The sequence below is a fragment of the Podarcis muralis genome, chromosome 1 (assembly GCF_964188315.1).
Source record: "Podarcis muralis chromosome 1, rPodMur119.hap1.1, whole genome shotgun sequence".
In the NCBI taxonomy this organism is placed as follows: Eukaryota; Metazoa; Chordata; class Lepidosauria; order Squamata; family Lacertidae; genus Podarcis; species Podarcis muralis.
In genome coordinates, this window is record NC_135655.1 from 10,465,853 (window position 1) to 10,480,818 (window position 14,966).

The window sequence follows — 14,966 nt, forward strand, 5'->3', positions numbered from 1 at the left end:
TCCTTTTAGCGAAGCCTGAAACTATCTAAGGAGTTTATTTCATGTCTGAGATGGAGGCAATTCATCCAAGGCTTCACCGTTGGTGCCGGCCCTATCCTTAGACAGCAGAAGCATCTGTAGAACTGGCCCACCCATGGGGCTAGGTGAGGTGGCCACCTCAGACGGCACCCCCCCCCAAAGGGCATCAGCCCATTTCCGATACCCACATTTGTTGCCAGTCTCCCTGGCCTTTTTTCATCTCCGCCAAGCTAAGCAGTTGGCTCCTTACCTCTCTCGCCCTGACCTAGCCAGTGTGATCCACGCGACGGTCACCTCCAGACTGGATTATTGTAACTCGCTCTACGTGGGGCTGCCCTTGAGACTGACCCAGAAACTCCAGCAGGTGCAGAATGCCGCGGCGAGACTCCTTAAGGGGTCCTCGCTGCGGGATCACATTCACCCAGTGCTATACCAGCTGCACTGGCTCCCGGTGGAGTACAGGATCAGGTTTAAGGTGCTGGTTTTAACCTTTAAAGCCCTATACAGCCTAGGACCCTCGTACCTACGGGACCGCATCTCCTGTATGTCCCACGGAGGACCTTACGGTCTTCAAACAAAAACATCTTGGAGATCCTGGGCCACAGGGAGGTTAGGCTGCCCTCAGCCAGAGCCAGGGCTTTTTCAACTGTGGCCCCGATCTGGTGGAACGCTCTGTCACAAGAAACTAGGGCCCTGCGGGACTTGACATCTTCCCGCAGAGCCTGCAAGACAGAGCTGTTCCACCAGGCCTTTGGCCAAGGCACAGTCTGACCCCCTCCTTCGGTAATCCTCACAGAATTCTAGCCCAATGGTTGCCATCAATTTGATTTGAATTAATTTTATAATGAAATGATTTTAGAATGTTGTATTATTTTATTGTTGTTAGCCGCCCTGAGCCCGGCTTTGGCTGGGGAGGGCGGGATATAAATAAAATTTATTATTATTATTAGTGGCAAAGCTCTGCAGAATGCCTCGTTTTCCATCACCCTGACTGCTGGGGGGGGCAGTTTGGGGCCATTCCTGAACTTGCTTGGTTCTGTGTGGGTTTTTCAGAACACCAATGAGATCTGGATGGGCCCTGACAAAGCTGAGTGCTGTTTAATGGTGCATTATTTTTAAAGGAGGAGCAAGCGGCCTGCGTTGACTGGATTTCAGAAAGAAAACAGTGTTTCCTTTGTCAGGCCGAGGAGAGCCGCTAGTTCAGTGATCATCGGCACTTGGAATCTACTCTGAAATCACAGGCCATGTGCGAATCAATTATTGTCTAATGACAGGCGTGTGCAAAGGATGTCATAATATCGTCTTTGTGTCTGTGAGATAATCTGTGAACTAATTAGCGCTGTCTGAATTCCACGTTTCCTTCTCACTGAAGCAAGCCAGGAAGGGTAATTCTCAGAAGTCAGGATGAAACCTTTCCCAGAGAATTGTCCTCTTCGGCAGAGGGTGGTGAACCTGCGGCCCTCCCCATGTTTTTGGATGACAACTCCCGACAACTCCCGACGGCATGTCCAACAATCTCTGGAGGTCCATAGATTCTCCATTCCTGAAATAATTTTCTTCTTGTTGTTGTTAATTTATATGCCGCTTAGGTGCCAAAATGGCTTCTAAGCAGCTTCTAAAACCAAACCATTCATTTAAGGCCTTTTACGCCATGGCTTCCTCTAAAGATGTGCAGCTTGTATAGAGTACTGAGAGTTGTTAGGAGAACCTTTTCAAACTACAGTTCCCAGAATTCTTGGGAGGAGAGAGCCAAGGACTGTTAGCAAGGCCGAGAGGGGAGTCTTGTCGTCTGTGTAGCCAAGGAACCTGGTACACACTGCCCAGGCTTGCACCCCAGGAAGGTCATTTTGGTGCTAACAGAGCAATTTGGCTTCACCCCCAGAGGCACACTCCATTGTCTCCCGAGACAAATGCCAACAATAAATATTCCTTGAATGCATAGCAAGGGTGTGACTGAGGATTCTTATCCCTGCAGCAAAGGCGTTGCTGGCCTTCAGCTGGAATCCGTAAACATACGGTGCTGCGAGGGATCAAAACAGGATCCCCTCTGCAACCACAGCATAGAGATCGGAAAAAATAGGACACACAAGAACACAGGGAAGCAGTTCCGGCTCCCAGCTGAAAAACTACAGAATACTATAACACAGAGACAGACTGTAGAGAGGTGGAGGGTGCTTTACCCAATCTTAAATTGCAGGCAGAGCTGGGAGTGACTGTTCCAAGCTGGGAGAGACGGAAGTGTCAACCGTGCACCGAATATACCCAGCTCTACCTCTCGGTCATGTCTGAATCAAGAGAGGCCATGCAAACCCTCGCCAGGAGCTCAGATGAATGCATGATGGCAATATGAAGGCGCTGTGAGTGGGCGGTTTCTGAGTCTGGATGGAATTATAGAACGGTCAAGTTGGGAGGGACCCCGGGGGTCATCTAGTCCAACCCTCTGCAAAGCAGGGGAATATCAGCTAAAGCATCCATGACCGATAATCATCATCATCATCATCATCATCATCTGGATGGGTTTCCTCAGCCACTCTGGGCGGCCTCCAACAGAATATTAAAATACAATAGTCTATTAAACATTAAAAGCTTCCCTAAACAGGGCTGCCTTCAGATGTCTTCGAAAAGTCTGGTAGTTGTTTTTCTCTCTGACATCTGGTGGGAGGGCGTTCCACAGGGCGGGTGCCACTACCGAGAAGGCCCTCTGCCTGGTTCCCTGTAACTTGGCTTCTCGCAGTGAGGGAACCGCCAGAAGGCCCTTGGCACTGGACCTTAGTGTCCGGGCAGAACGATGGGGGTGGAGAGGCTCCTTCAGGTATACTGGGCCGAGGCAGTTTAGGGCTTTAAAGGTCAACACCAAAACTTTGAATTGTGCTCAGAAATGTACTGGGAGCCAGTGTAGATCTTTCAAGACCGGTGTTATGTGGTCTCGGCGGCTGCTCCCAGTCACCAGTCTAGCTGCCGCATTCTGGATTAGTTGTAGTTTTCAGGTCACCTTCAAAGGTAGGCCCACGTAGAGCGCATTGCAGTAGTCCAAGCGAGAGATAACTAGAGCATGCACCACTCTGGGGAGACAGTCCACGGACAGGTAGGGTCTCAGCCTGCATACCAGGTGGAGCTGGTAAACAGCTGCCCTGGACACAGAATTGACCTGCGCCTCCATGGACAGCTGTGAGTTCAAAATGACTCCCAGGCTGCGCACCTGGTCCTTCAGAGGCACAGTTACCCCATTCAGGACCAGGGAGTTCTCCACACCTGCCCGCCTCCTGTCCCCCCAAAACAGTATTTCCGTCTTGTCAAGATTCAACCTCAATCTGGTAGCCGCCATCATTCCTCCAACCGCGCCAAGACACTCACATAGGGCCTTCACTGGTTCTGATTTGAAAGAGAGGTAGAGCTGGGTATCGTCCGCATCCAACCTCTGTATTGAAAACCTCCAAAGAAGGAGAGTCCACCACTTCTTGTGGGAATCTGTTCCACTGCTGGACAGCTCTTGCCGTCAGAAAGTTCTTCCTGATGTTTCGTTGGAATCTCCTTTCTAGTACCTGGAATCCATTGGTTCAGGTCCTACTCTCTGGAGCAAGAGAAAACAAGCTTCTTCCCTCTTCCATGGGACAGCTGTTAAGATATCTGAAGATAGCTATCATATCTCCTGTCTCCTCTTCTCAGGCTAAACATACCCAGCTCCTTCAACCGTTCCTCATAAGGCTTGGTTTCCAGACCCTTGATCATCTTGGTTGCCCTCCTCTGCACACGTTCCAGCTTGTCAACATCCTTCTTAAATTGTGGGGCCCAGAATTAGAGAGAGTATTCCAGGTGTGGTCTGACCAAGGCAGAATAGAGCAGAACTATGACAGTCACCTGCCTTGGATGGGAGTTGTATAAAGAGCAGCTTCATAATTTGGGGTTGCTCCTGGATCTATTTTTGTCATTAGAGGCCCAGGTGACCAGAGAGACTTCTAGCAGCTTTGGCTGGTAAAACAGCTACAGCCATTTCTGGACCAAGATAGCTTGACTGCTGTCATCCATGCGCTGGTAACGTCCAGGCTGGATTACTGCAATGTACCCTATGTGGGGCTGCCCTTGAGGTTGGTCCATAATTTGCAGCTGGTGCTAAATGTGGCGGCTCAGCAGCTCAGTGGAGCAGGATATTGCCAACACTTTACCATGGAAATAATAGCACTGGTTGCCAAACAGCTACCAGGTGAAGTTCAAGGTGGTGGTTTTGATTTATAAAGCAGCTTAGGATCAGGATAGCTGAAAGATTGTCTCACCCCCTTATATCACCACTAGATCACTGTGCTCTGCAGGTGGAGGCCTCAGAATTCAAACCCACCAGCAGAGAGCTTGCATGCTTTTTCATTCTCGTTTTTTAACAAAAATATATTATGGGTGAAAGCATTCCTACGGAGAAACTGAGCTTCTGCTGCCCTCTCCTGGCTAAATCATAAAATGCAACCTCATCCTATAGCTATGTAAGTTTAAAAAAAAACCCTAAACAAACAGCAGCAGCAAAGCATGATCCAAAAACCCATATATGAGGGGCAAACTTTCATAAGGGAGCCGTTTCCAGAGGAAGAACTGTGAAAGGAGAGAGACTTTGCAATAATGAGGTGGCTGGGCTCAATCGATCAAAAGATTACGAGTCTTGAGGTTATTTTTTTGATTGCTATTTTGTTAACATTGTGATTTTATAGATTGCGAATGCTGTACTTTGTGAATCCTATCATATGACCTTTGTTGCAATTGTGCCATTAGGCTTGTTGGGGTTTTTTTAGTTGTTGCACTGATGGCATTTTATGGATTGTAGTCGTTTCAACTGATGACTTCTTAACTGCTCTGTACGATTTGTGTGGTATTTCTTCTATTATGTTATTACAGTGGTACCTCTGGTTACAAACTTAATTCGTTCTGGAGATCCGTTCTTAACCTGAGGTACCACTTTAGATAATGGCGCCTCCCGCTGCCGCCATGCGATTTCTGTTCTCATCCTGAGGTAAAGTTCTTAACCCGAGGTACTACTTCCGGGTTAGGGGAGTCCGTAACCCGAAGTGTTTGTAACCCAAGGTGTTTGTAACCTGAGGTACCACTGTATTTGTCATTTGTAAGCCAATTTACGATTCATCTGAATGAGACGCGACAGGATTTTTTTTTAAAAAAAATTGAACCGAATCTCCCATCAGCCCCAGCGTGCATGGCCAACTGCTAGGGAAGATGGGAGTTGTAGTTCAGCCATACCTGGAGGACCACAAGTTCCCCACGCCTGAAGGCGTAGCCAAAGTGCAGCCCTCCAGAGGTTACAGCTCCCATCATCCCTAGCCCTTGGGCCTTCCTGGCTGAGGCCGATGGGAGACAGAGTCCAACTGCAGCAGAATATAAGCTACCCTTGGGCTGGGGAATCACAGCTATCAACTTGATTTCCACTCCCCTTTTTTAAAAATAACAAAGCATACAAAAGGCTTTTAAAGTGCATGACTGTGCCTCCCCCCGTAATAGTAAGAGATCCTGCGGCTGTGAACATACCGCATTTTCCACTCTATAAGACGCACCAGACCATAAGACGCACCTAGTTTTTGGAGGAGGAAAACAAGAAAAAAAATATTCTGAATCCCAGAAGCCAGAACAGCAAGAGGGATCGCTGCGCAGTGAAAGCAGCAATCCCTCTTGCTGTTCTGGCTTCTGGGATAGCTGCGCAGCCTGCATTCGCTCCATAAGACGCACACACATTCGCCCTTACTTTTTAGGAGGGGAAAAGTGAGTCTTATAGAGCAAAAAATACAAGCTCAGTGCGCAGACACAATGCTGCGTTTCCTGGTGCCTCAGTGCCCTCTCAAGCATTTCGTGTGTTTTGAAAGGCAGATAAAATATCCGTGCATGAAAAGTGTTTTGTTTTCATAGTGTAGGCTGCTTCATTAAGGCGGGCTGGGCACAAGATGGAGGGCACAAGGAGAAGGGGGCGACAGAGGACAAGATGGTTGGATAGTGTTTTCGAGGTTACCAGCATGAGTTTGACCAAACTGTGGGAGGTAGTGGAGGACAGAGGTGCCTGGCGTGCTCTGGTCCATGGGGTCACGAAGAGTCGGACACGACTAAACGACTAAACAACAACAAAGGGCCGGGGCCAGCCCAATACGTTTTTGCACTTGAGGTGGAACCACAAATTGACATCCCACTCCCCACCACAGGAGGTCTACGTTAGGAACAGAGGAGGAAGGAAAACTGACATTGGGATCTGCTATCCCTGGGGATGCTGCCGCCTGAGGCAGTCCCCTCACCTTGCCTAATGGGTGCACCGGCCCTAAATAAGGGGCTGCTTCAACTGCCTCAGTCTGCCTCTAGCTTTCTCCCGCCCGACTCTTTTTACTTACATACAGTCCAGGAAGATCATTTGTTGACCCTGGGAGCTGCGTCCTAGTCTCTTTGTTGCATTTATTTCTTTGCTCAAAGAAAGGCATGAGAAAGGCTGGCTCTCAGGCTGAATTTCCATACCTTCCAAGAAACAGGCCCTGGGCTCGTGAAGTGTTCAGCACCTATGTGACAAACGGCCTGGAATGTGTCCCCCGTTGCAAGACGACTGCAAATATCCAGGAGTCAAGCAATCAACTGACCCTCCTTCAAAGATATACCACTTTTTCCTAATTACGCATGTGTGTGTTTTAACACCATGATAATAGCATATAACATTTACACTGCTGCTTTAATATGCTTTTCACGACTGTAAAATGTTTTTACTCAGGTGTGTAAAACGTTCTCGTCGAAGCCTATTTTAGGGCATGGGTTAACTTCAAAATCCGTAGCAGAAACAAAAGACTGGTCAAAATCAAGGACGTCTAAGGGATATGATTTGTTATAAATTTATTTCATCTTCAGTATTTCAGCTTGCACCTTTTGCTCCAGCACTTTTTTTTTTAAAATAGAACGTTTCACCTATGGCAGCATCTGCCATGTATACATTGAGTCCCAGTCAATGTTCTTAAAAGAGGCTTAGCTTAATCCCATTAAACCATGTTGTGTTTGGTGTTGCATATGACTAGTTTACTTCTCGTTTCCACACGCCCTCCCCCCCCCCCCCAATGAATTAGCAGTGTCAAGTTTTTACAAAGCTCTTGAGTTTACAATATCCATGTGCAAAGACTCACATGTACAAACTGTGACCTGGTAACCCCGAAACAGTAGTCCGTCTGACAAGAGAGGGGAATCTCCCTGCTCTCTCGTTTTATTTATTTATTTGGCCTGGAAACAAGAAACCCCCAATTCTACCAAATATTTAAATGGCAGGAAGAAAAATATACAAGCTCGTATTTATACTGTACTTCTATCAATGGCAACAGGTTGTAAATTCATGTTTGCGACTATCACAAAAGACTTATGAACACCAATTCAGCTTTATACTGTAAATACTGCTGGATCAATGGTTTAGGATTATCAATCATTGTTGTCATATGTTGTCTATAACAGTTCAAAAGCATCCTGGAGAAAAATCCTGAAAAACACATACCTTACGGTATATAATAATGTACCTGCATTAGCTAAATATATACTGTACACAAGTCTTATCAGCATTTTATCTACCAAAGATGTGAGATTCCACTTTTAAATACAAAGCAGATAGCCAGTAATGTATATTTATAATACAGCCCTCTCTTTTTTCCATATATATATTTTTTTGCTTTGTTTTTAACCTTAAACAATTTGGTCACAATGCACCTTTGATATAAAATCATTTAAAATTTTATTATTAATACTCAAGACATTAGGTTTGCCAGAATTGGAATATTCTCTTCCCCCCCTGCTCCCCAATAGTATTTTTTAGAACCACTTTTGGTAACAAATACAGTAATTAGGAAATGAGCACCCAAGTTCAGAATGCTGAAGTATGTTATCCGTAATCCATTCCAGCTCAAAACAAGATGTTGCTGTGATAAGAAACGGAGTTGCAAAAACCACCACAGAATCTTTTTTTTTTCTTTACCTTTTTTGGCTGGAATGTTTAATAAATATTTAGAAAGGTAAGGCAACAACTTCAAACAATCCAACCTGTCTGCTCAACTCCCCACCCCCACCCCCATATTAGCTCCATGATGACCATACACGATCAAATTTTTTTTTAGATGTACTCTTGTTTTATTATTTCCAAATAGCCTAAAGAAAATGTATAGCAATGCAATAATTTATCCTCAGTATTCCTAAGACAAATCTGGCCATTTTATCAACCGTGTACAGCTTAATACTGGTCGGATACTGAAGTCTGCGTTGTTGCCACTGCACACTTTGATAAGGACTGGTGAGGTGAGGTGGGATTCGCAAGCAACTGATTCATTGGCAAATCCCAATGCACACCTCCCAAGTCCGCCTATAACCACATTATAGTTACTCGTAATGTTCACACTGAAGGAGCACCAAAGCAGGTCTGGTACTCAAAAGTTGCGTATACCAGAACAAACTCTTAGCATTTAAAGGACCTCTATTTTTCTTTTTTCTTTTTACGGCCCTGATCTGTATAAACATTCAACTCATGAAGATGTGCAAAAAAAAGGAAAAAAACAAAAACAAAAAAATCCAAGTCAAATTACAGCATAGTTATCTGGAGGAGAAAGATGTTACACAAACTCATAAGAAAATGACAATCTTTTTTTTTTTCTCTCTCTCTCTTTTACTATAAATACATTTAACAGTTTAGCAGAAAGACAAGCTAAATTTAAGATTGTTCACATTTGAAGTTGTATCACTCTCTGCTAATGATAAATAAGGAAGAGGTCCTGACAATGGAATTTGGACATAGCAATTTCAACAGATCTTTTGAAGACTGGTTTAAAGAAGGGTTAAAACAATGATTATTTTTGCAAAGTTCTGAGAAGTCCATCTGTTGTCCAAACTTTGGATTGAAGTTCTTTTTTTGTTTGTTTGTTTTCCTTTACTTAGAGACAGATATATACAGTGCTGTTGTAATAATGAAACAAATGTGAAATCTACTGTAAAGTTGCACAATACAGAAAACTGTTGCTCCATCTTCTACTACATACATGTGTGACTCCACAGGTTATTTAAATGCTGCTTTGCTGCTTTTTGTTAAGTTGGAATTATCCCATCCCGTCTAAGACCCCGCTTTAGTTCCAAATCCTCCAGTTTCTTCCATAGCTCTTCACGTTCCTTCTCCTTTTTCTTCTCGCTGTTAAATTAAGGGGAGGGGGGAAGAGAAGCATTAGAGGAAAAAGTCGGGTTTTCACGAGCCCCTTGTTTCTTACATCAGTACAGCTACAGAAAGAAAACGGCATTAGAGGTAGAACGATGCACTGGGACGTCCCAACGTTTTGCATTTTCTCTGAAACCTCTTAAGGCTGCACACACAAGAACCCCGCAACTGAATAGTGCCAGGCATTCGCAGGAACAACCCCAAGCCGGTTTGGGAGTTTGGATTTGATATCCCGCCTTTCACTCCCTTTAAGGAGTCTCAAAGCGGCTAACATTCTCCTTTCCCTTCCTCCCCCACAACAAACACTCTGTGAGGTGAGTGGGGCTGAGAGACTTCAGAGAAGTGTGACTGGCCCAAGGTCACCCAGCAGCTGAATGTGGAAGAGTGGGGAAGCGAACCAGGTTCACCAGATTACGAGTCTACTGCTCTTAACCACTACACCACACTGGCTCTTGCCTTGCAGCATCCCATGCTACCCAGTCTGGCAAGACTTCGGAATCACACCGCTTGCTCTATTTGCTGGTCTTGTCCTGCACTTACTGGGATTTCTTTATCCGAGTTAATGAAAACCTGCCTTCCAGAGCAAAACAAAGGTAGAATAAAAACAATTACATACCAAATGCGCTACTGCAGACGTTTTGGAGGGTAAGGAATTGTGTTCCTGTATTTGAAGCCATTACAAACCCATACTGCCCCATATGTTCCTTCAAATACTATGGAGATGGAAGCCAGTGGAGCTTCATTTGGCAATGTATGTCATCCGTGACGAGTGGATTTATTTTTCTTTCTAGCGAACTCGTTGGATCTCTTTTTAATTATCGGACATTATTATTCCATTTCTTGTTCTCTCCTTCCCCATACATTCTTATCGTCATCATTTTTTACAGAAAAATGTCCTAAGCTTCTTTCCAATGAAACCATTGGAACTCCAGCCAGACAAGTGACCAAAATTCCAGGTCCAACCTTTCACAAAACAGAAACTGCTACTTAACCTTTCTATTTCTCAGGATCATAAACTTAATATGTGCATAACTTTCAAGTTGCCAGAGAGCTAATGAATTATACCCAGGTTTATTGTAGTAATAGTAACAATAATAATAATTTTTAAAAAAATATTTATACCCCACCCATCTGGCTGGGTTTCCCCAGCCACTCTGGGCTGCTTCCAGCAAAAGATTAAAAATACATTAAAATATAGCTACTTAACTTTTTAAAAACACCGGATATTGACTTGGCAGGCAATAGATAATGTCACAGTTGTCAACTATACATAGTGTACATAGTTAAAAATGGCAAAATTCTGTATACCAGAACAATCCTGGACTACTATCCTACCGCTATTCATTATGGAGGAGACCCCAGTGAAAACAATAGTGCTTACTCCTTAGCAAAGTGTATCCTCTACTTGAGCAATGCCTTGTCTTTTTTACTGCTGGAATCCAAACAACAGTGCATCGAGTTTTGTGCTAGCAGCCAGGGAGGCTTTAGGCTTGTGTTTCTCAAACACCCCGCAATGCCACACGGAAAACCATTTTTGAGACTGAGTGAATGTTCAAAGCTGATCATGGTGTGACATGGGAGCCTGCTGTTCAAAGACAAAAAGGTCGAAAACCACGCCGGAGATTCTCGATGAATGAAATAGCTTTCCGGATCCTTGCCTCCAAGATGTCATGATTTTAAAAATGTGTTTCCTGCACGTAGATGGAAGCCTCAGCTTTGACCTTTTGAGGTGACCAAACGCCAGAAACACCCATTGCCAGAAAAACAATCAATACTTCACTAATAATTGTTAGGAATCTAACCAGTTTCTTGATGAAACTTGCGTAATGTTTACAAAAAGGTCCACACTAAGTCCACACAGCAGCATCCCCGATACCCTGATGGTCCTGGGCCACTGTGTAAGAAGCCTAGCCTAGCTTAGACAAAACATTAACAAATCAATCATAACTGACTTGCTGTGCGTACAGGCATAAAGTCTATTAAAGCTAAGGGGTACTTGGTACCCCTCTATTTACATTTCTTTGAGTTTTCTTTTTAATGTTAAGCAGAGAGCTGTCAGCCTGGTGATGGAACTGAACAACATTAGGGCCTCCAAGAACGTTGTGAGAGGCTATACTAACCTAACAAGGCTTGATGACATACAGTACCCTTCGCTTTGCTTGTGGGAACCCCGAGTCTCACAAAAGGCACGACTTTCACCAAGTCGCAAACTGCCCAGAGTTCCCGAAGTTTCCTCATTAGTTTCACCTGCTGCTTTGGATAAGCTGAAATTTCAGACAAAAGATGATGCACTATAATTGGAGAAGGGTGATTAAGGGAAAGACAGAGAAACATTTTAAACTAAGGTGCAACTAATGATCGTATGGATGGCACTTCTTCTAGATCCAGCAATGTCAAAGCCTTAAATGTATCAAGATATTATGGAGAAGGAAAGCAAGGAAGGCTGGGGGGGGGGGGAGAAAGGGGGTCACTTTGCTTAGAGATTCCAATAAAGGTCAGACGCAAGTTATGAGAGTTGATTGCCGAAAGCTTTCTTGACTCGCAAAGAGTTCCTGTATGCATTCTGGACACCATCTTCAAAGCAAAGTGAAGGCAAATTGATGAGTTGGGGGGGGGTTTAATAAAAAAAAGAAATTATTTTTATTTTTCACCATTGAAATTCTTGATACAATTAAGTCTTTAAGAACATAGAGCCAAAAGAAGTTCTGTGAGGAATGCAAGTTCACAAGCTACGCAATGGGTACTGTATCTCATAAAGGGAAGGAAAAAAAACAACCATCTATACGTCTTGCAGGGGCCAGGCTAATGAGCATGCGGGGAGGGGGGGAATGAGGCATTGCAATCAATCATGTGTGGGAATTATGCAATTACTGCAAAGTGTTCAAATAAAAAAAGAACCAAAACTAAAAACAGCAGGCTTTAGGCACAGCTGACAAAATAAAATAAAAAAGGCTGTAGAAAGTTACCGCTGGCGATCTGACTTGTAAGTGGCCGTCAGCTCGTCAAACATGGCGCTGTTCATTTCCATAAATGCCTTCAGCACGTTGTATACTAAAGCCACAATAGCCCTGTGAATCGTGAAAGAAAGAGTCCGTTAATTTGCCGTTCAAACGGGACAGATCTTTTCGTGCCAACAACACCGTCATAGGACACACAGCTCTGGCATCATCCAAGGTGTGTCCCCTTCCAGTCTTCCCCAAATCTATAATGGGTCAATGGAAACAGAATCCTGCATCAATAAATGTTGTGCTGGGAAGTGTCAGCAACCACAGCTGAATATAGTGTGTGGAGCCTTTTCAAATTCTGCAGTGTTTCAATGTAAAAGGAACAGCGATAAGCCAAACTCAAGATGCTATTACTTTATGGGGGAAGAGCAGAGGGGGCAACTGAAGTTTAGAACTCAAGTTTTGCAGAAACATATGAAAGCAGGGAGAGAATGCAGGAAGATTTAACACAAATTTAGCATGGTACCAGGCAGGTGATCCCAACTTTTTCATTCCTTTCATCTGTGCAGCCTAGTGTCAAGTTCTCCAAGGACTGGGAACCTCAAGATACTCTCTAGTCAACTCCAGTCCTTCTATGCTAATAAGCTGGGACAATGGCAAAAGAAACTATAAGAAAAAGGACTGGGGGAAAGGAAGACTAGAATTAGAAAAAGGAAATGGAACGAGAGAAGCACTGAGGAGGAGCAGCGAACCTCATCTTAAATAAAAAAGGACTTTCATGTTTATATTTTTCCCTTTATTACCCCGTAGAAGCTCAGTGCAATATATGCATGTAGAAGTAAGTACTACTGAATTTACTACGTGTCCTGTTAAGGAGACCCAGAAGAAGAAAGTGTAAGAAAACCAGGGACTCATCTCCCATAAGCCCTCTTGAGTAAGCTTTTGATGACCTGTCTGTGCACCTCAAGGCTGTCTCCTACTGCAGACCCCACAGAATACCACAGGGCTTATCAGCGCAGTGCTCTGAAGACTAGGGCAAAAGTAAATCGTATTAAGGTTTTATCTGGAGGATATTGCTGTAAAGTAGCAATGTTGTAGCTGCAGAGCGGCAAAAGGCACCTTTTAAAAATATGGGATGCACATCTCTGGGGCGCAATAGGTCAGTGCATCTGGCTGTTGACCAGAAGGTTGGCGGTTCAGCCCCCCCCCCCCCCCGGGACAGCTGTGGACAGGTGGTTGGACTAGAGGGTAGATGACCCTCAGCGCTTCCTTCCAACTCTAATTCTATGATAGATCCTTTGTTTCAAAGTTCCCGATACGCAAGGTACTAGTGACATCAACATCACTCAACTGTGACACAATCCTCCACACAACCGGTCTGAGGAAGAACAGTAAACCAACCTCCCTGGTCCCACTGAACTGCAAATTCTTCGCATTCTTTTGGCTAGATTTTTAATAATACAGTTTAGTCTTTGGGGGTGGGGGATACGAGAATCAGAGCATCTGCCAATATGCTAGCTCAGGATATGGAATGAACTTTGCGCTTTCCCAACAGTGGAATTTGCTGCCAAGGAGTGTGGTGGAGTCTCCTTCTTTGGAGGTCTTTAAGCAGAGGCTTGACAACCATATGTCAGGAGTGCTCTGATGGTGTTTCCTGCTTGGCAGGGGGTTGGACTCGATGGCCCTTGTGGTCTATTCCAACTCTATGATTCTATGAACTTTCTATGAACTCAATATTTAACATGGACATATCATGCCGGGTACTACTAACTGGTGCTGCGTGTTTCAGCAGGTTTCTGTGCTGTTTTGAAAAAATGAAATTTTTTTTTTGTTTTTATTTAGTTTCAAAATTATATTATGGTTGAACTGTGAACAGCTTTGTGAAACTTGGTTTGAACAATGATCTGTACAGGTTTTTTACAAAAAATAAATAAATAAACTTTCCGTTTCTGAGAAACGGACCCTTCAAACTGGTGAAACCTTTTCCAGGTTCTGCAAGTCTCTAGATGACATGTTTCTGTTCAAAGATCTGCAATAGTCCAACTTGGAAGTCATCATACTTTTGTTCACAATACGGCTGTGCACCAAATATCTATGAAGAGGTTCCAATATCACTTTTCAAGTAAATAGGCCAGATCATAATGAGAGTCGCTTTGGAGAGCCAACCAAGTCTCCTCTCATTTCCAAAAGTTTTAACCTTATCTATTTTCCTAAGAGGGACGCGGGTGGCGCTGTGGGCCTCAGTGCCTAGGACTTGCTGATCGTATGGTCGGCGGTTCGAATCCCCGCGGCGGGGTGAGCTCCCGTCGTTCGGTCTCAGCTCCTGCCCACCTAGCAGTTCGAAAGCACTCTTAAGTGCAAGTAGATAAATAGGTACTGCTTTATAGCGGGAAGGTAAACGGCGTTTCCGTGTGCTGCGCTGATGCTGGCTCGCCAGAGCAGCTTCGTCACGCTGGCCACGTGACCCGGAAGTGTCTTCGGACGGCGCCGGCTCACGGCCTCTAGAGCAAGATGAGCACGCAACCCTAGAGTCGGACACGACTGGCCCGTACGGGCAGGGGTACCTTTACCTTTACCTTTATTTTCCTAAGTGACCATGTAGACAACGAGGCAGGGCCACATTCCAACTATGTTGTTTAGTCGTTTAGTCGTGTCCGACTCTTCGTGACCCCATGGACCAGAGCACGTACAGGGATTTATTATCTCTGCAATTCCAGAGTTCTCTCCTCTTCTTAACTTCTCCCACCAAGGATCTCAGAGGAGCTTCTGCAAGCTTATTCTATCATACTGCAAGTACCATACTGTCAGCTAGC

General features: G+C 44.6%; 1 protein-coding gene across 6 annotated transcripts in view; it reads right to left on the bottom strand.

The window, feature by feature from the left end:
* Positions 1-6,853: 6,853 nt before the first annotated feature.
* PPP2R5E (protein phosphatase 2 regulatory subunit B'epsilon) overlaps positions 6,854-14,966 on the bottom strand; it is a 91,029-nt gene continuing 82,916 nt past the window's right edge. For 5 of the 6 annotated variants that reach the window (XM_028741480.2, XM_028741306.2, XM_028741390.2 and 2 more), the window contains 3 exons: positions 12,175-12,276; positions 11,329-11,472; positions 6,854-9,184 (listed from right to left, as the gene is read on the bottom strand). In XM_028741480.2, coding sequence (XP_028597313.1) covers positions 9,085-9,184; positions 11,329-11,472; positions 12,175-12,276 — 346 coding nt within the window. In that variant the 3' untranslated portion in view covers positions 6,854-9,084. The remainder of the gene's footprint in view (positions 9,185-11,328; positions 11,473-12,174; positions 12,277-14,966) is intronic. The other variant, XM_028741637.2, reaches the window with a different exon arrangement.